Genomic DNA, 21627 nt, shown 5'->3' with positions numbered 1-21627 from the left:
TGAGAGATTACATGGAGAGAAATTAAAATAAAATAAATTAAAATAACATGATATAATAAAATAAATGTTTAATGATAATGTTTAATGATATTTGTATTCATAAAATATAAAACTAAAACCATTTTAATTTTTTAAATAAATAAAAACAGATATTGAGAGAACTATCCATTTAAAAATAAGTTTTCATGTCTTTAGTGTTTAACAAGAGACAGAATGTTTGTCCATTTGTCCAGCAATTTGAGATTACATGGAGAGAAAATAAAATAAAATAAAATAAAATAAATATGTATCTGATCTATCTCTATATTGTGTCTATATTTGTGACTGTTTCCTTTTATACTAAAGACATTTAGTGGAAACATCTGACACAAGCCAAACATAACCGAGAACTGTTTTAAGCTTTAATAAAGCAACCTTTGCACACTCAAATTTCCTCTATGTCAAAAAGAAAAGTTCAATTGCACAGATTCTTGTATTTCGTACATGTACTACGCAGGCTAAATGTGGGCTGCTTTCTGTAACTTGAGGCAGTGGGATGATTTGTTCTGGCTAGAAGCCTGACCCAGAGTAGGATCGCTAGTCTGGTTGGGGTTAATGGGGCTCCAGGCATGATTGATACCCGTGAGTGATAATGGCCGTGCCTTCATTTCTCATGTTCTAATTGCTGCAATGTTATTATCACTGCAATAATCATGGCAATATTCCGATTGCAGTGCGTCCTCTCTGTCATCATAAGGCACGGCGGTTACGCATCACACGCTGGTTTGTTTCTCTCTCGTAATTGAGTGCAGTGAGATGACCTATCGGAGGAATATTCTAAGCAGTCAAAGCGCACGCATCTTTCGCATTATGGACCCCAGAAGCTTATCGTGTGTGAAAGGTTGAATGTCATTTATTACATGTATCACATTTACACCATGTGACATTGTCTTTTCAAATTGCGCAGATCTCTTCATCCCTATCTTTGCCTCCAAAGGTCACTCAATTCCACTTATAAATGCAACCTGACAGAGATTAGTAAAGAGGGACGGGCAATGCACCACGTCTAACAACTGAATCAAACGGCTCCAAATTAATTCATCCAATTAATGAAGAACGAGCTTTAATGTTGATGAGGCCCGACAAGTAAACCGGCATCTTATTTATTTCATTTACTCTGCACACACAAATATCTGCATGAACATGTGCCACGTTTATGCCGGCTACGCTCACTGCAGTAATGTAGAGCTGTGCTGCTTTTCAGAGATGATAGAGCATGATACGGATCATTACAGAAATAATGTTTAATCAATTCCCATTTTGTAATCTGTTTCTGCAGTTGTAGGCATTTGTGTACACCAGCGCTTTGCACATTTTTACACCCCCCCCCCCCCCCCTTCCCTTTCCAAAAATCATGCATATTCAATTTTATGCTGATGCTTAACTGTCGATGCAACCGGAATTAAAACAAGCAATTCGACTTCATTAAAAAAGTAAGTGATTATCGAGTTATCTTTTTGAAATTCTATTAAAATGTGTGACGCTCTCCACTTATCTGTCACCTGCTTCCCAGGAGCACAACACACTAATAGAGGCACTCAGAAACGAATGCCCAGGAGAGGCTGCGTGTCTCTGTAAACTCAGCCCTGGTTCTCATCCCGGTCTCAGAGCTATTACCAATGCTTCCTGCCTTCCCGTGAAGAGCCCTGCTGATGTTTGAGGCGAGACAAAACAGCATTCAACAATGTAAACTGACACAGGTGAGGCGGTTTTGAAGAAACTTGCTATCTGCAATGCTAAATGCCTATGGTGGAACTCAGTCAGAGAGTAATAAGGAATGAATCATTGCCCTGGATTCTGCCGATGCGACTCAGATGTGGCTAGGAAGTGAACATGTTTTCACAGTTTAGCTGCGGGCTGGTTTTTCACTCAGCAGACTTCTGGGCTAATATATCACATTTTCATACTATATTCGTGGTGATTTAATTTAAGCAACATCATGAATATGATGATTTTATTGCACTTTTATTTATCCAGTAAGTTTCCTGAAGAGAATGTCATTAAACTAGCTTCACGTGTCTCGCGAATTGCAAGAATGTTTCTGATTGAAACTTTAGCAAAGACAAAACGCAAAACACCATTAAGTTAATTTCAACTTCAACTTCGCCAGTTCAATCAATTGATTCAAAACTTAAATTAATCATTCATATCAGTCAAATATATAGAACACATTTTATTTACATATCGTTCTAGCAAAGAATTTGAATATATGAAAAATGCCATGTGGACATTTGAATGATGATTCAAACAAACTGTTAATTTTCATTTGCATAATCATTCAAATGAAGTTATTTCCTATCTTGTGTTCATTCAGTGAAAAACAGTGGCACTGTATTTTAGTTGTCGCATGAAACAATTTGAATCAACTCAGCAACAATAGCAGTTCAGTAAAAAAAAGTCCCAGAAAACTTTTTATGTAAATATAGAGAAAAATAACAGAAAATATCAAACTAATATCATTTTAATTTGTATCTATACATCATTTATTTAAAAAAAAGAAAGATTATTTATAACCACTTCACCCTGACTTAGACAGAGGCATGGGAAAAGAGAAGAAGAAAAAGTGAAAGTCAAACAGACAGACTCGATTTAACCCAAACTTTCTGCGGTTTGCCACGTTTAGCAGTGCGAGGCCGGCAGATTGAAAAACAAAGCGCAACCCTTGTTGGATTTGTCCTTCCACAGTGTGGGATTTATTATTAGAAAGGACATAAACAGACTAATTAAATCACAGCAGTCGAGGCTGAGATGACAGCTGGTGCTGTGTGTGACCAAACAGATCCCTATCAAAGAGCAGGAGGCATTGCTCACTCAATCCGTCCTCTATGGGGAGCTATTTTAAGAGGCCCGGCATTGAGCACGAACGCTTTATGCTAAATGAGGGCTCGATGTACAAGCTGGCTGATTATAAAGACGCGACAAGGCCCCGATGCATGATGGATGTGCATGCTGGTAAGACAATGGGTTTAGGGTCTATGCTTTTTGATAGGTGTTGAGGAAATGTGACAGCGCTCATCAGAAAGATATCGCACTGCCACCGACTTCCTCGGTGTCAGTTAAAAGCGCCGAGTGCTTGACGCAGTGATGCATTGGATTTATGACGAGATCGCTCTTGACAGTGTAACAAGTACAATAAGAGGCACGAGTATTACAGTTATTAATGTGTTTCGGAAGCTTATCCATATGGTTAAGTGCATAATAAGACTGCTTCAGAGACGGTTCGTATCCCTTTGAAGTGATTCTTCATCTCATGCATCCTGCACACAAATTTATGCATTTTGAGTAATTATTACAAGATTTCAAACACCACCGGTTGATTGGTTGCACATGTGAAACCACCGATGAGAAGAAAATATGGTTTTAACAAGTCAATAATGGCAAGTGCAATGAAAACAACTTAATCAATGGCACTGCAACGTTTGCAAACAAGAGCTTGAATTATAACACCAATAATTGATTCCCCTACTCCCCGCTGTTTCACCCCCCCCCTTTCCCTCCCGTGATGTCATTTCCAATCGATTCCTTCCTGTGTACAATGATGAGAAGTTTCCCGAGTTTGTTTTTTCGCTCTGACTCTTTCACCCGCTCCACCAATGGAAATTTGCAAGCTGCACTAGCAGCTTAACCAAAAAGGATTAACTCCCATATCCAACCGAGAACACAGATAATGCTCGGTAATTGGTAAAAAATGAAGATGAATGGGACAGCAAGATAAGGACCAATTAGCTCCTCCACGCTTACAGCTGCGGTCTCTCTACAGATCCATCTCTTGAGTGCTGGCCTCCTCTGCCAGAAGAAGCCTGGCGGAATTAGCGTCCTGACCTCATCGATGGTGGGAAGCCCACTCATCATCTCCCCCCATCACTTTCAATTCTGTCCCTAACATAGACACCTGTCACCGGCCCTGACGTGACAGGTTTGCGCTCCCCCACGTCACCCAAAATGCGAAACGCCAGGTCCGGGCCAGGTCTGAGCACGCTAACTCGCTAAATCAGAGAAACCCACACAAGCACGTGCGCACATACATGCCTGAAAGTTTGTCGCTTATTTCATTATGGCAGCATCATCTGGTTGGTGATACACACAATTCCCCCATCTAATTACGGAGAGGATTTAAGGTCCATTAACGTTGCCGTGGCAAGGAATCAGATGCAAAATGGCACCCAGTGGCCACCAAGAGAGAGATTCTTTTCACCTCCTTCCATTTCTTAACCTGAAGGCAGCAAATGCATGAGTCACAAGACGGGAAAGAAAGAAATAAAAATGAATGAAAAAAATCAAACAATTCATCTTGCTGAAAAGGGCAGGTGTTGGTTTTGGTTCAGGTCTATTCAATGCGAGAGAACGGATCACTGTTTGTTTGTCTTCCAGGCACATGTTTTGCTTGGTTTGTGATCTTGAATTGTGCCGTTTCCTGTGAGTCAATGGAACAATCCACATTGTAAGAGAAGGGAACCCCCCACCTCCTTGAAAAAATGCTGGGGAAGAATCAAAAGGGAAGCGAGCGCTAAGCTTAATCACGTTCACCACCTCCTCTCTCGCTTAGGCTGTTTGGCTATTTGGCTCCAATTTGAACTGGCTGACTGTTTTTCTCTCTGTTTTTGTAATTAATAATAGTGATGCAAGCCGGCGAGAGTGATTGAGCTGAATATTTAATGCAGAAGAAACATTAGCCCATCCAATTTGCATCAACATCAACAAGTCCGGAGAAGAGTACAATGTCCTTCACACACTAAATATCAGCCTGTCTGTACTTCAGACTAAATCTATTCTGCTCTAAACTGAGAATCTCAATCAGAATATATATATACATATCATTGGAGGAATAGAGTATTTATATATAATTTTTTTTTTTTTTAAATGTAAAATTAGAAGCAACTAACAAGCAACCATCAACAACACCATAGAAATGCTGGGAATACTCTTGCAGTGGCAACTTTTTCACCACTCACAAAAATACTACTGCAAATAAACGCACACACACACACACACACACACACGTTGGTGCACCTATGATTATTAGGACATTCCATAGGAGTAATGTTTTTTTTATACTGTGAAAACTGTATATTATTATATTATGCCCTTACCCAAGAAGAAAAAAGCCATTTTAATTACGAGGACTCAGGACATGTCCTCATAGGTTTACGTTGTAATACCAGTGTAATACCCATGTTGTCCTGATGTCCTCATACAAATTGGTGTCCTCATAAATTATATAAAAAACACGCACACAAACACACTTAATATCTTAACCATAATAATAATAATTTGTATGATGATGATGATTATTGTTATTGGTGGTGTTGCCCCTAGTGACATTTAGAAAAATAATTACACTCTAATGTAAGCAAGTGTCTCTAAATAAAACCTCATAGCAAGACCAGCTGTTTTAATATAGCACCGGCTCACTTCCTGCTCATGACATTGTCCACCCCAGTCTAGAGTGTTTAACTGAGTTCCTCTGCTCTAAAGTCATCCCTATATCTGTCAAATGATTTCAGACTCTGGACTCCAGCTGCAAAAAGCGCCCATAAGCAGGACATAATAGGCATTCACAGCCCAAAACCATTAGGGCCAATCACGAGGCTCAGAAAGGCAGAAGTCAGCGGAGCACCGCAGCTAAGAGTTTATTTTCACAGTTGTGTGTTTTCTCTGGCACTCTTTTAAAACACCCCGATGCGATATCACTCTCTCGGTTCTCTGGCGAAATGACCTTTCCGTTTTAATGCAGTAATGATCCGGAGCAGTGAGGGAATTCGCTGGGAGACGGGAATGGAAAACACTGTCTATTTCACTTAAAAACCTAATTTATGTTGCAATTAAAGGCTGAAAGGAGCTTGTTTCTCCCCTCTGGCTGGCTGAATAGAAGCAGCTATATTTCGCCCTCTTATCATGCGGGTGACTCCTATTGGCCACCCCGTCACAGGAGAGTGCTTGATATAAACAAGAGATTGCACTGACATCCAGTAATCAATATTAGGATGGCTTCAGTACCAAACATCATTTGTCCCGGCCTCCGTTCTTTTGACCAAACGAAGCATTAATTTAAATCATAAATCTGGGAGTGATTTAAATCCCGGAATGAGAGGCCCGCCTGCCTTTAATGATTTATTTTCTACATTTCTGCGAGCGAGAGATTTGTCCATACGCGGTGACAGGTCACCTTCAAACGCCAGAGGTAGACTGTTCATCACCATGCAGACTAGCATCTCATCGCTGCGAGTAAATATTAAAGTAAAAGAATCCAATTGATTGTGGATGGGCCGGAGAGGCGTCTCAGCCATATATTTCACTCAGAGCTTCTAATGCCTCTCTAGTTCGGCTCCTTCGCTCACCGCTGGGCCTGGAATTATTATTCTTCAGGGAGTCTGCATGCTCAAGGTTACAATTTAAATTGTAAAAAGATAAAAACAGTTTCTTATTAGCCCCATTGCCGCAGCCTCGCCTATTCCGATTCGCATTTATCTTTATTTCGGTGACCTCGCGGCCCCCCGCCGCTGTTCGCTGTTAGATGACCTCAGCTCTGCGCGGCTTCCTTTCGATAAATCTGCTTAGAGCGCACCGTGTTTTGCCAAAACTCCTAGTGTCAAATGCAGCTGGGAAATCCTCGACGCAGGGTGGATATTCACAATGGAAATTACACACGCACAGTTCAGCTCTGGGATTATGGTAACTGAATCATTTGTAATGGATTTGTGGTTTAATATAACAGTGTAATTTCCACAAAAAATGGCTTTAAGTAATGTTGCAAAGAGAGAGAGGAAAAAATCTGAATGTATCTGAGAAACGATTAATTGGAGCGGGGGACATTCAAAACTAATTTTCTTCACCAAATTGAATTAGCGGCTCGCTTAATAGCTATTAGCTTTGGGATAAAGTGCTCATGGATGCATTTGATGTGTAGCTACTTTAAAAGTGCATTACCTGCTAATGATGAATTTGGAATCAACCAAACAAACTGACTGCTCAAAACAAGATTACACAAAGCTTTCTAGTTTTCTTACAGATTTGGTATGGTTTGATCTGCATTTAAGTGAGCTTAAGAACATATTTTACGAATTTTGCATAGATAAATAGAATGAATTATGTTTAGTTTGATAACAGCAGATCAGTTTGTTCTTAAAAGGCATAGTTCACTCAAAATTGTCGTTCCAAAACTGTAAACCTGACTTTCATTTCTTAAAAAAAAAACATTTCTCAGTGTCTTTTTGAAAAATGTGGACCTTTGATCTACTGACTTTTACTGTGTGGATGTAAACAGTTAAATTCTTCAAAATATCTTCTTTTGTGTTTCAAAGAAGAAAGAAAGTCATACAGGTTTGTAACAACAAGAGGGTCAGTAAATAATGACAGAATTTTCATTTTTGGGTGAACTATCCCTTTAAGTGATGAAAATTAAATCATTTACTCACCCTAATTTCTTTCTTCTGCTGATCAAAAAATAAGATATTTTGAAGAATGTCAGTAACCAAACAGTTGATGGACCCCATTGACTTCAATAGTTTTTTTTTTTTTTGATACCATGGAAGTCAATTGGGCCCATGTTTGGTTACCCATATTCTTCTTTGTGTTCAGTAGAAGAACGACAATCATACAGTTTTGGAACAACTCATTTCTGGGTAAACTATCCCTTTAAGCTTGAAACCCTGTTCAAACTGGCATTGAAAGCTTTGAGTGCTTCTGGTCAGTTTCTGGTCATCTGAGTGGACAGCACTAAATAAAGGTGTAAAAGGGGTCCAAAACACTTTACGAATGCTCAAACTATATGTGGAGGAAATGTAAAACACATGACCACATCGCATTCTGCCCTGATGAGTCCCACCAACTCATGTGCCAATCAAAAACAAGCCAAAACAAGGATTTTAAACTTTAAAAGCTTTAAAAGAAAATAACCTTCTAGTTGAAAATTTGGACATACTCATGCACAAGACTTCCGACATATCTGATATTAACATGCAGTGACAGATCATGGTGGTTAAATTGTTGAATCAAACAAATTTCTTCTTTTTTCCCACTTTATTAATATTTATTATTAAATAAGCCTCCCCTCAAAATCTGATCACAAGCAGTCGCAGAAGACACATTTGAGAAGCATGTTACTCCCAGGTGTAAACACCCATGTGTCTTTGCCTGACCACTTGTGACGGGTTGCGAGACGGCTGTTAACAGGGCCTGCATTCAGTGTGAGTCATGCTGCTGGTGGATGGTGACTCACCCACACTAGAGCTGAGGTCTCCGTTTTCTGAGTCGGCCCCGTGCTGGTTGTTGCTACCATGGTAGCTGCTCATCACCTCCAGTTTGATCTTCTTCACCTTCATGGCCTCTGCAATAGCAGCGTTGGTGGCGGCCGCAGCGGCTGCAGCAGCGGCTGTGAGACCTGTAGATGGAGGACAAAAAGATGGAGTCACTGCATCATAAGGGTTCAGCTCAAATGGACCTAAAACAAAGGTATGGTCAAAAAATGCTTCTAGAAAAGACATTGTGCAGGAATTTCAAGGAGGATAAGAGACAGTAACATGAGAACAACACGTTCCAAATTTTAAAGGGGAAAACATATATTTGAAATAGGATGCATTAAATTAATAAAAAGTGACAGTAAAGACACTTATAATGCAGGAAAAGATTTTGATTTCAAATAAATGCCGTTCTTTTGAACTTTCTATATCAAAGAATCCTGAAAAAAAAAAATCCACAAAAAATTTATCCCAACTGTTTTTATCATGTTTATTGAGCACAAAGTCAGCATATAAGAATGATTTCTGAAGGATCATGTGACACTAAAGACTGGAATAATGGCTGCTGAAAATTCAGCTGTGCCAACACAGAAATAAATTACATTTATATTTACATTTATATATAACAAAATAAAAAAAGTTATTCTAAATTGTAATAATATTTCACAAAATTACAGTTTTCACTGTTTGTTTTTCTGAATAAAAGTTGTGAAGAAAAATTGTACTGACCCCAAATGTTTGGCTGTACTGTAAAATAATATTGTGTCTAAAAAATAAATGTAAAAATAAAATAAAATAAAAATCGATATTCATTTTGAGATTTGCTAAAGATAACATCATAAATGTATCCTATTGTGTTTAAAAATTACCTTTAGTGAGCATCAAATGACCGCAAAGGTAATCTAAATGTAAAAATAGAGGAAATAAACATGCATAATTAAATATCCAATATCAATACATTATGTAATAAGGCAAAATAACAATTTTACACTCATGTTTCTGAAATCACACATTACTTGGAGTAGGGCTTTACCTCAGAAAGGAGGGGGGAAAACTGCTTTTCACTCTATAACAGTTTGACATAGTCTTTTCTCCCATCACTAGCCTAACTCAGTCTAGCACTGCGTCTTAACTAGAGCAGATCATTTGCATCCCATCACCGACAGTAGCTTTGCTGTTTTTGATTACACAGCTGGCCCCATTGGACTGATGCAACATTTTCAGCTGGAAGCCTCACTGTCATGTACGTCTTCTCTGATTTCCATCTCTTTTTCTCTCTAAATGCAAAGATGACGCCGTTGAGCTTTGATGGTGACAGATGGAGTCAGGAGAACATATCAGGACTGACATGTTGCCATGGTTTCTGTTTGTAAATAAACGGGTGGGGATGTACGACAAAGTGAAAACAAACAGTCTGTAACAGTGGGAAACCGAAGAAGAGGGGCTCAAATATGCACACATACACACACAACTGTCTGTAACATCTCAAACACACGAACATTAAACGGCAAATCCATTGTCATTCCCTCTGAATGAAGCGGAACGCTGCAATTCAAAGTCTTTTGGCTCCAGTGGCAATAATACATTTCTTTTTCCATTGTTTGATTTGTTTAAAAGGAGCACAGTGGAGATGGAGAGATTGGATAAAGAACTGACTCGCTGTCATTTACTCTTTTTCAATGACAAAACACCTGAAAGACTCGCAGAAAGTAAAAGGAGGATCCTTGAAAGAGACCTTGAATCCATGAATGAAGATTAATGAAACGATGTGAATGGATGAATCAAAGCTGAGCTTTTTTTCCAGCGTTGTTCAGTGAATCCTGTGAACGCAGTCTCATTTTGTACGTACAGTGTATTGAAAATGGTTACAGTACAATAACCTCATTTATGAGGCAAAGTGGATTCTGGGATAGGGGCTGAGAAACGTCATGACACCACAAAATATTAAATATCGTAACTTAATGTCACAACTGTCATAACTGAATTTTCATTTAAACAGATCGGTATCCTGCATATTTAATGATTATTATCATCTTAATTCATTTAAAATGAGTCCAATAATTTCAAGATATGCCAATTAATGAACTGCATATTAATATGGAAGAAAATAACCCCAAAATATCTTCAAAATTATAGGTGGAAGATAAATAAAACACTGAATAGGCAATACAAAAATTACTTTACGTTACGGGTCAACTATTATGTTTTCTTTCGATATCATTACACATAGGCCCGTCATTTGTCGCTAAATTGACAGACATTATATGTATCGCTTTTTAACAAACGTATTAAAAAGATGCAGTCAGTATTTAAAAATTAAAACTCCTCTTATGTACCAATCAGTGATACGCTCATTCCCCGCGTGAGGGAAGCCAATTGGCAAATTCATCATCACTAAAGTGTCACTATCACTGACATGACTCGACTGCGGCCATTTGGCCACTGTCTCCTTTCCTGAGCGCGACGAGAACGGGAAAAAGAAAGATATTGAACATGTGGCTTTAATACGCCACCTTGCCTCCCCAGCAGCAGACAGGCAGATGGTGTGAGCAACACTGCATGCCACCGGCTTTCTAGGCTTGTTTGCATTTTAAAGTACATCAGTACCATATTGATGTATCGTATACACAGTGTCGGAGTGGCCGCTCTCGTTTGCTGTTGTATATTCATGCCCTACAGCTGCAGGAGGGGATCTACTCCCCCCCCCTCCACTCATAATAAATATGGCCTCCAGTCGCACCGAAGGTCAATCTTCATTTGCGTCTAATGGGAGAGAGTCAACTGTTTTCTAAATGAGATGTATGTGTAGAAGAGACCTGGAGAGAAAAAAAAAAAAAAATCTCCTTCAGGTTGCTTGTGTGAAAAGTCAGGCACTTGAGTTGCTTTCACCAGAATTTTTACTTCAACAATTAAGCACTTCAATAATGCATTAAACATCCATCATATTCATTTATCAACTAAAATGGACATGGTGATACGTAATGTCCTGCAGGTATGTTATCAATAAACAGCTTAACACAATTTCCTGCTTAATTAGCCTATTACAATACAGACCAGTGGCTCCCAGCTGGTGGATTGTGACCCAAAAATGGTAAAGTCAACGACTGCAAGGAAAATATACATATGCTGCTACTACTAAACATTTGTTGTACGTAGTTATGATAGTTTTGTCAAATGCTGTAGTTAAAGGCAAAATACCAATTAAACTTCAGAATTTAGGACAGATTGATTGTATCAGTCAAATACTGAATAATAATAGTAATAATAATAATAAAATGAATCAATCAATCTTCAAAATCAAAAATTAGATGAAACCCAAACCACATTAAATATGGGTTTACTCACAGTGAGGATAAACATGGTAAGTGCCAACCATGTTTTGGAGATAATATATAATTAGATAATAAAATCATAAATAACAACTGTGAAATGTATTATTATGGAAATAAATAAATGTGTTTTTTTTTACTTTTTATGAGATTTTTAAACCATTCTGGTACTGCACTGAACCACTACTTGACGTAAAATGTAAAATCAGGGTCCTGAAGCAGTCAAAAACCAGTTGAGAGCCACTGCTACACCTACAAGCATTCACGAGCAACTGCTTTCACGTTTATGGGTCCTCTTCTACATTATCATTCACTATTGTTCCAGAGAGATAGTTTAGTTCATTAGATCACAAATAACATCCATCATGGGCTACAAGGGGGTTTGACTGTAACATCTACATCAGAGTACCCGTCCACAAACTGTTCTTCACATCAGCAACAAGTCCACTCGTAGTGCCCGTGCACGTCTGAGCATCACAACGAGCAACCCACTCCTTCTTCAATTAGCATTCATTAGTATGCCAAGCACCAATAGCAGATCGCAATGTTTCGACTTTTGAAAGTCACCTTTAGATTCAGACCCACATGTCTGTTTTTTTTTTTCACAGACACAAGGATCTCTTCAGCCACATATAAACAGCCGAGCATGAAAGAGAATGAGCGGGCAGACGGGGCGCAAGACGGGGGCGTGGGGAGGGGACAAATAAAGAATCACTTGGTACTGTCATACTGCGCACAAAACAGCAAATAATAGAGATGGGGTCTGATCGTAGCCCTTGGAGCAGCTGTCATATTAAATAATAATGAAGGATCTATTAATATGCAAAGGAACCAGCAGCAGACTGGCTTAACGCTGTCATGCCTCTGAATATTGTCAGAATGTTCATTATTAATTAACATGCGGGCTGCCCCATACCTGCTCAATGTCAGAACATTCTTATAACAAATAAGAAATGTATGTGCCTCCTTCCACTAATAGTGTAATTAAATTAAGATCAGATTAACTTCACATCAGTACACAAAGAGTGACTTAGCCATGCTTATGATAAGAAAGTGCTTATCTACTGACTCTATGTTGCGCGCTAATAGAGATCAAGGCTAAATGTGACTATTTACTCAGTATATTTGCAGAAATGAGCTCTGTTTCAGTGACTATTGAGGACGGATCGCACACACAAAGCTGAGGTTGTGCCAATGAGGACTGGGTGAATTAATGCATCTGAATTGTTCCGTCTGCATTGGAGCCAAATACAGCACATCAATTATAAGCTGCCGACACTCGGTTGAGGAGAGTCACATTAGAGTTGACTGATCTGTTTATGACAGTGTAATCTTGCATCTGCGTGAAGGCCTCATGTTTCATTAACCTCTTTTTGTGTCTATTCTCCCAGTCTTGCTGCATTTCTAGTTGATTGTGTCCACCTAATGACAGACTGATGGAATGATACTCTGATGCCATTACCTGAATAGCTGTAAAACACTGTTCACTACATTTGACAAAGTGTCTACAGTATATATATATATATATATATATATATATATATATATATATATATATATATATATATATATATATATATATATATATATATATATACATTTGACAAAGTGTCTATAGTACATATATATATATATATATATATATATATATATATATATATATATATATATATATATATATATATATATATATATATATATATATATATATACATTTGACAAAGTGTCTATAGTACATATATATATATATATATATATATATATATATATATATATATATATATATATATATATTAGTGCTGGGCAAAGATTAATCGCATCCAAAATAAAAGTTTGTTTTTACATAATATATGTGTGTGTACTGTGTATAATTTTTTTTTTACACATTTTTCTAAAATATATACATGCATGTCTGTGTGTTTATATATACAAAATAATCATACACAGTACACACACATATATTATGTAAACACAAACTTTTATTTTGGAAGCGATTAATCTTTGCCCAGCACTAATATATATATATATATATATATATATATATATATATATATATAAACAAACACTGCATACACAAATATATTTATGTTTTTTCTATTTCAATATATTTTTTAAATGGAATTTGTTCCTGGCAAAGCTGATTGTTTTGCATAATATCTCCAGTCTCCAGTGTCACATGATCTATCAGAAATCATTCTAATATAATGACTTCCTTTTTTAAGAACATTTCTCATTAATATCAATGTTGAAAACAGTTATGCTATATTAAAAAAAAAAAAATTTTTTAACTGTGATAAAAAAAATTTCAGGATGAATATAAACTTCAAAATAACAGCATTTGTTTGAAATAGAAACCTTTTGTAACATTATAAATATGTTACTGTCACTTTCGATCAGTATATTACATTCTTGCTGAATGTATTAAGTTTTTAAAAAAAACCATCTTACTAACCACAGACTTTTGAATGGTAGTATATATGTAAATAATGTCATATTATAAATAGTATTTCTGTCAAACCCAGAGCAAACGACCTGTAAGATTTAATTTATATTTCATACAATATTTCCGAGACCAACAGTGAGATAAAAATGTCTCTATTCTAGCAGTGTAACTGTGGTGCTAAATGACATGCAACTGGAAGGAAAACATCTCAAGTGCTGCGTTAACAGCGTTGTGCACAAAGGCCCTGAACATTTGCCAACATTACAAATACACTCTTTTATGATGAAGTTACATCAACAACAACAACAAAAACGACCACTTCATGCTGTATTGAGCTGTTGTCTACTTTCGCTCTCCCAATCCTGGTGCTGGTCAAGATAACTGGGATCCAAGAACCGAATGCGAGCAAATCTCATTGCATCTACTCATTGTATGCCGCTTCATCAAACAACCGAAGACCCTTACAAACTTGATTGTATAAAATGTTACTTTTCTTCAGATGTTCCAACCAAAATGTCAAGATCAGAGCCTCTCTCATGGTTTAAAGGCCTGGATATCAAAGGGTTTTTGTCATGGTTTCTCAGAACTAAATAAGAGAAAACTCTCATCCTGGGCTCTCCCACTGGCCTTTAAGTTCATGTACCTAAACAAGACACTGATAGGCTGACCTCACTCAAACATAAAGGCAGGGTTACTTCCTACACATTTTCCATTTCAAAATTCCATACTTTTCCAGACTCACATTTTCAAACCTCTCTGTAGATTTTCAGACCATATTTAACATAAATGGTTCATACAGCATCGTGTTCAGCTTTATATTGGATATATAGTAGTCATCTGTAAATATTTTTATTTTCTCTGGGGTTTTTCTCATTGATTTCGAAGTGACAACATACAGAGCCACTAGAATAAAATAATAAAATGATTTTTGCATGCACACGAGAAACTTTTTTTGTGCCCTCAAGAAACTATTCACATGCGCGTGGGAATTTTTTGCATGTTTACGCATTACAATTTTCTTTGTGCGTCACTACCATCTCAAGGCCTAATGTCCAATTTAACGCATCCTTTGTGACGGTGGAGAAACCATGACGCGAAATGGGCTGATGGCATTTGCCACTTTCAGGGTCTATAAAAAAGACTGGTTTTGTAAAAAAAAAAAAAAAAGTGTTCAATATTTGTCTTTTCATATTTCAAGGCATTAGGTCTACTTTAGGTCTACAAATTCCTCAAATCAAATTCCATACTGCGTAGGAACACTGTAAAGGGGCAGTTGGACGCAGTTTCCCAAACAGAATGTTTCTCTAATGCTTCAGCGGCATCATTCAAGATGACCAGTTCTGTTGTCAAGCTGGAATTTCAATAGTTTCCTCCTCAGAAATATCAGATTGCATATCGGATTGCAAAATAAATAAAATAAAGGAAATAAATAAGGTTAGTGCATAAACTTTTTTAGTTTAGTGCCTCGTTCGATTCAAGTTTTTACATAAGCATTTGACAGACACTTTTATTCAAAGCAGCACTCCATTCAAGTTACACGTTTGAATGCGTTCCCTGTAAACTGGACCCATGACTTTGGTGTTGCTATTGCTCTATTGTTTGAGCTACAGTATAAGCTGAAAATAATAATAAAAAATTTTTTTTTAAGTGTTGTGTTTGAGATGTTCCAAAAGAGTGGTGGCCAAATACATTGTGACATACTGAAATGTGCTGGTAAATTAAAATTAAAATACAGACTAAATATAATTTACATATATTTCTTAACAATTCATTAAAGATATCACTTTATAATAACTTTAATTTATGTGCCTTCACGTAAAGTTGTAATTTTCAAAATTACAAGCACAGGAAAGTCATATTTACAAGTGGGAAACTGGGAATTCTAGATGATACACGAGTTACATAGTTATGACGTTGGAAGGGGCATGTCGACTTGAAAAATAGTAGAAAAACAGTATATATAATATAATATAATAAGATATATCTATAACCTAAATATAGATCAGTGAATGAAAGAAAGTCTGTAGTGAGTTATAATGAATCATTTTTGATCAATGTACGGAACATTCACAATTCAGGGTTTGCATTATGTAACAAATATTTAATTTTGATACAATGTATAAATAAGTAATAGAAATGTACACTTTTCATAGTTAACTTTTAAATTCATACAATGTATAAATAAGTCATAGAAATGTATACTTTTCATAGTTTTAAATTCAGTGTAGTTCAAATGTATTTATTTGGGTTTATTGTTAACAATATATTTTTTTTTTTCCGCGTTATGTTTCCGATTTGAATTCGGGACTAAAACAGTGGCTGAAACAGAGGTATGAGTTTCCCAGGTGCACTTAACTCTTTCCCCGACAGCGTTTTTGAAAAAAAGTAGCATTTTTGATCATATTCACAAAAGTTTCATGGCCCCCAGAATATTTTGTTGTATGAATATCTAAACATGCAAAACGTCAGAAGAAAGAATGGATCCTCTGCTTTTAAACAAAATCAAAAACGTTTTATTCTAGCTTCATCCATTTCTTTTTAATCAACACTTGAATGTGGGAAAGTTTAATAAAAAAAGCTGAGAAAAACGCGTTTTTGTCAAAGACTTCTAGATCGGATTTAGAATGATGATCAAAACATATGGAGTAGACTGAGTCCATTAACACCACCAAAGCTTTCACAGTCCTATAACATTTCCTGGGTCGACATTTCATTCAGTAATATTAGTCAGTTTAGCTTTTTATGCTGTTTAATGTTGATGATTTTACATATGCATCTGCTTACAAATTCTATAGCTTGTTTCTGCTGCTTCTTCACATGTGTTTTATTTAGGATATTCAGCACTCTTTCAGAAGATGTGTAATAGCGCCCCCTACTGTAACAGTGAAAACACGGAAAGACGGAAATTTCCGTCAATGGCGTGGAAAGATTTAACATTCTAACATTATATAACTCTTACCACATGATTAAAAAAGATGACTGGTCAGTGTTTGTGATAACAATGCCCAAATATTAAGTTATATTTCTAGGGAACACGCATACAGATAAAATGCATAGCTTAGTTGCATTCGATAAAGTAAATGCTTGTAAATGTAAGTCATCAAGTCTGCTTGTCTGAAGATTTATTGTTAGCTTGTTGTGTGACAGCAAAATAATGTGTCCTATAGGACAGAAAATATCAAACTTTGCAATGAAAAAAAAAATAACACAAACAAATGGTTTGGTTTAAAAATGATAACTATATGTCTGTGTTCAATAATTGCTCAAGAATCCACAAGAGAGATTTAAGTTAACTGTACATTAACAAGGAGTGAACCATAACCGAATGCGTGTGTGTAATTAAAAGATGGCAGAACAACCGAGAGCACGATATGTAAATCAGGATCTTTCTCGTGACTTCAAAGCTGCTACAATGAAAACTAGCCATAAATAGAACAAAAGCATAAGAGTTGCTCCAGGCCAACTGAAGGCACAAACGGTTGTTGTTGATTCTTGTGGCGATAAGCTTACTTTAACATCACGACGGCCTATGTACATTTAGCAGTGAAGTGGATTTAATCGGGCTAATTAAAATCCACTCAAGGCAGAATGCAGCATCCACTATAATAATCTGGAAGAGAACAACTCTCCACTCCAATTTATTCTGGAGCTGTGGTTGCACAGGGGGAGCTTGCTGGGAAGGGAGGGGGGTCGGCGGGAACGGTCAATGGTTCTGGCTGGTAGTTTGGATGAGGGCTGTCAGATTTTGCAGTGTGCCATTTAACGGATGTGCAGCGGGTCGCTACGAGAACGGGCCGGGGCGTGGGAGGAGGTCTGCGTGAGTTACCTGTGGGGGGAATGATTCCCGGCGACATGAGGCCTGGCACAGAGTGCGGCATGATGTGAGGGTTCTCCGGCGATGTCACACTCTGGGTCCGTTTCGGAGGCCTCCCGGGTCTTGAGCTAAAACAGAAGTGAAGTGGCGGAAAGGGGGAGGTAGAGGGAAGTGGAGAGAGAAGGGGAGGGGTGAGGGACAGAGGTTGCCGTTAACATTCGGACCAGAACGCAATTCCATTCCGAAGAGCTAACATGTACTGTAAATAAATTCCTTTTCAAGGACAGTTGCTTTTTGCTGCTCGACATAATAGACCTCCATAACTAATTAGATTACACAGTGAATTCATTTCCTTTATTGAAGATCAACCACTTTTTGATGCATAATTCATGACCCGCACCTCGTTACCTGCCCTTCTGTATTAATATCCCTACACTATTTGAATTACCTCGTTTGCATATGCTAAAATCCGGCCATGCGGCTTTCAGCCTGGAAATTACATGTTAACTTGTTATAATTATTGCAGTCAGCCCACTATTGATTTATGAGACTTTTAAAAACCAAATATGTGTAGTTCTAGTAATGAATGATCTTCTACGGTTCTTTAAGAAATTAAAAAGAAAAAAGGCTGCCTTAGGAAACGTTCTGCTTGCTTGATTTAATAGGAGTCGTAGCTGGAAGCTGGTGTGACTGAGTGACTCAGACCTGTTGTGCGTTTATGATTGAAACTTTTATTACTTGAAATGAGTGACCAAGATCACACAATGATTAATGACGCAACAATTGACAAATCCGACGGAGGGGGGGGGGGGAGAAACGACCCTCCGAGCTGATTGTCAGATATTTTTCACACATTACAATGTTATGTTCATTTGTGCATTTTTCCACTCTAATTTCGGCAACAACAAAAAAAAAAAGCTTGCGTAATCTCACAGAAATATTTATTTACAGAGAGCATCCCTAATACAATTGTGGTTGTTACCAAGGGCGCTTCAGCCAATGAGGATATTTCTCATGACCTTTTACAAAAAAAATGTGATTCCGTCCTCTGTACTTTTTCAAAACTAACTACATATCAAAATACGATGAGTTCGTCAACTGTGATACTGTATATGCAAACCTATTATGTAGCATTGTTTCAATGACAACCGCACATCCTAGTTACTGATGCACAAGACCCTCCATTCATGTTCATCATTAAATCAAACACTGTAAGAAGCAACCAACCAACCAAACAACCAACCAACCAACCAACCAACCAACCAACCAACCAATATTTATGTGCCACCTAATGTTAACAGTTAAAATGGCAAATAAATAAATAAATAAATAAATGGTTTTGCTTTTGGTTGTTACCAGAGAGAAAATCTAATGTTCAGGGCATTGCCTATATTTCACAGCACTTGCGTTACAATGGCATATCAGGACATGATTGAAAGAGACCTTCATTAACTCAAGGATTCGTTCTCTGCTTTTCCAGTGACTAAACAGGGCCTCATTTTCATGGCCAAAAAAAAAAAAGCAGAAGAGTTCAATATGACCCAAGGCCAAAAAACTCACTTATTCATGTACCACCAAATTCTGTCATGTGCATCAGTTTAGTCCATTTACAGACTGAGCAGATGAGCAGCATTTCATTGCGTTTTATCATGTTTTATCCCTGACAGGCATGAAATTGAAACGGAAATTCTTTACTTCGCACACTAAAAACAGAAGAGGCCATAAACTCCATGCTCAGAGTTTTAGCCATGAGAAAGAGCAGCACTCGATATAGTCAGGCCTGGGGCCATTCACACTGTAAGGAGTTTGAACCATATCAGCCTGTTCAGATGTGACAGAATCATTTCCACATCGCATCACGCAACGGAAATAGAGACATCATCTACTTCATACCTCATATAAATGTTCCAGCAGGGATTTCACACTTATTTTAGGTTCATCTTTAGGAATCTTTCTAATTCAGCTTTGCAGTATCCCTTCTGTGCATAATTGGCATTTATCAAATTATTTATTGCTGTTCTATTTGATGTTAGTATGCTAATCTCTTAATTTGAAATGAACTTAAGTTATTTTAGAAGAAGAATTTGCAGAAAAATATTCTTCATGTTGTTTCAAACCCTTACTTTTTCATTCAATGAAAGTGAACATGGAATGGGGCTGTCAAGCAAAAAAAAAAAAAAAAAAGCATTAAATTTGTCATATCAAATTTCCATATTCACATTTGGCAAGTTGCAATTGGTAACAAGAAGCAATGACATTGTGACGTGACAATGCCATATTTTAATATATGCAAATGTGAAGATTATCAGTAGCCTAAATAACCACTCAAATTTCCATCTTTTCCTCACATAAATCTGACTTCAGTTTCTGAAGCTTTTTGTCATTTTACAGGCTTGACATTATGCTAAACTTCTTGAGCATTCAACAGAAGAAAGTCAGCTATGCTGGATTGGAACGACACGAGGGAGAGTAAATAATAAAACCATTTAAATTTTTGGAAGAACTATCACTTGCACTGTATCAGAGTTTGTCACAAGAGAGCTAAAAACCCGGCAACAAACAATCACATGGCCGACCCAGAGAATGCCCTTAAATGGAATTCCTCGTCCTATAGAAACACCTCTTTGATCTTATGAGGGAGATTGCATGACAGTTTTGCTGTCATCACTTTCAATGTACTGAGCTGAATTATTTATGAAAGACCTCAACAGACGGCATGTGATGGTAAAAGCCTTCCTCCCTCCTCCCTCAACAATGCCAAAAGCAGAAAAAAACTTGGACAAAAAAATGGACAAAATGTCACATCAACTTTAGCTCCAGGAAGAGCAGGGGATTGTGAACAAAGCAGACGTTTAGCCTGCGAGCTGTGGTGGGATCTGCTCACGGAGTGTTTACACCATATCTGACCAAGGTAGTTTAGAGTCGAAGAGGAGATCAATGGCTGTTTATATGCTGTAGCAGCAATATTTTAACTTAACAATAATATTTAACAGGACAGTTCACCTTTTTTTCATTAATTTTTTTTCATTTACGCACTTTCATGTCATTCTAAACCTGTATGACTGACTTTCTTTTGCTGAACAAAAAGGTGTTATACATTGAAAAAAGCTGCATAAAAGTCTTAAAATTCACAGTACTCATTTTTTGAAGCCACACAATACCATTGTGTGAGGAACAGACTGCAGCATCCAATACATGAACAAATCATTCTTTTGAGTCAGATCTTTTCACTGAACTGATTGAACCAGTTCACAAAAGCAGTCTGAATGCATCGCTCATGAATCAGACTGATCCAGTTCTTCAGTTCAATTGAATAATTATATTTTTCCGTTCACTTACAGATCTATAGCAAAAGAGTAATATAGGATACTTTTATGTTCCTTTTATGGAGCCTCTGCCTCATTTTGAAGCTCCTTTTGAGCTCCAGTCTCCATTCATTACAATTGTATGGAAAAGTATATTCTTTAAAATTTCGTCTTTTGTATTCCAAATCAAGAAAAATTTAAGTCATACAGGTTTGAAACAACAGGAGCTTGAGTAAATGATGACAGTTTTTAGTCAACTAACACTGTAGACAGTTAGGTTAGGGTTTGGGTTAGTAGAGTTAGTAGAATAAGTTGACAATATCAGCATGACATGACAATAACAAAATGACAATACATTTACTTACAGTCAATAGCCAGTATGTCTGTTGGGGGACCATCAAAATAAAGTGTTAGCAGATATTAGGCAGACAGTCAACAATCTTATTTTTTTCTAAGGGTG

At 37.2% G+C, this 21627-nt stretch overlaps 1 protein-coding gene across 8 annotated transcripts in view; it reads right to left on the bottom strand.

Moving 5' to 3' along the window:
* The window catches only part of dachd (dachshund d), a 112218-nt gene that overhangs the window by 37317 nt on the left and 53274 nt on the right, over nucleotides 1-21627 (bottom strand). For 5 of the 8 annotated variants that reach the window (XM_079619738.1, XM_079619735.1, XM_079619736.1 and 2 more), the window contains exons 2-4: nucleotides 17875-17990; nucleotides 9146-9178; nucleotides 8258-8419 (exon numbers count right to left, since the gene is read on the bottom strand). In XM_079619738.1, coding sequence (XP_079475864.1) covers nucleotides 8258-8419; nucleotides 9146-9178; nucleotides 17875-17990 — 311 coding nt within the window. The remainder of the gene's footprint in view (nucleotides 1-8257; nucleotides 8420-9145; nucleotides 9179-17874; nucleotides 17991-21627) is intronic. The other 3 variants (XM_079619741.1, XM_079619737.1, XM_079619742.1) reach the window with 1 other exon arrangement.

This window comes from Phoxinus phoxinus (genome assembly GCF_949152265.1).
Source record: "Phoxinus phoxinus genome assembly, chromosome: 7".
Lineage (NCBI taxonomy): Eukaryota > Metazoa > Chordata > Actinopteri > Cypriniformes > Leuciscidae > Phoxinus > Phoxinus phoxinus.
This window is presented reverse-complemented; position numbering and strand designations above follow the sequence as displayed.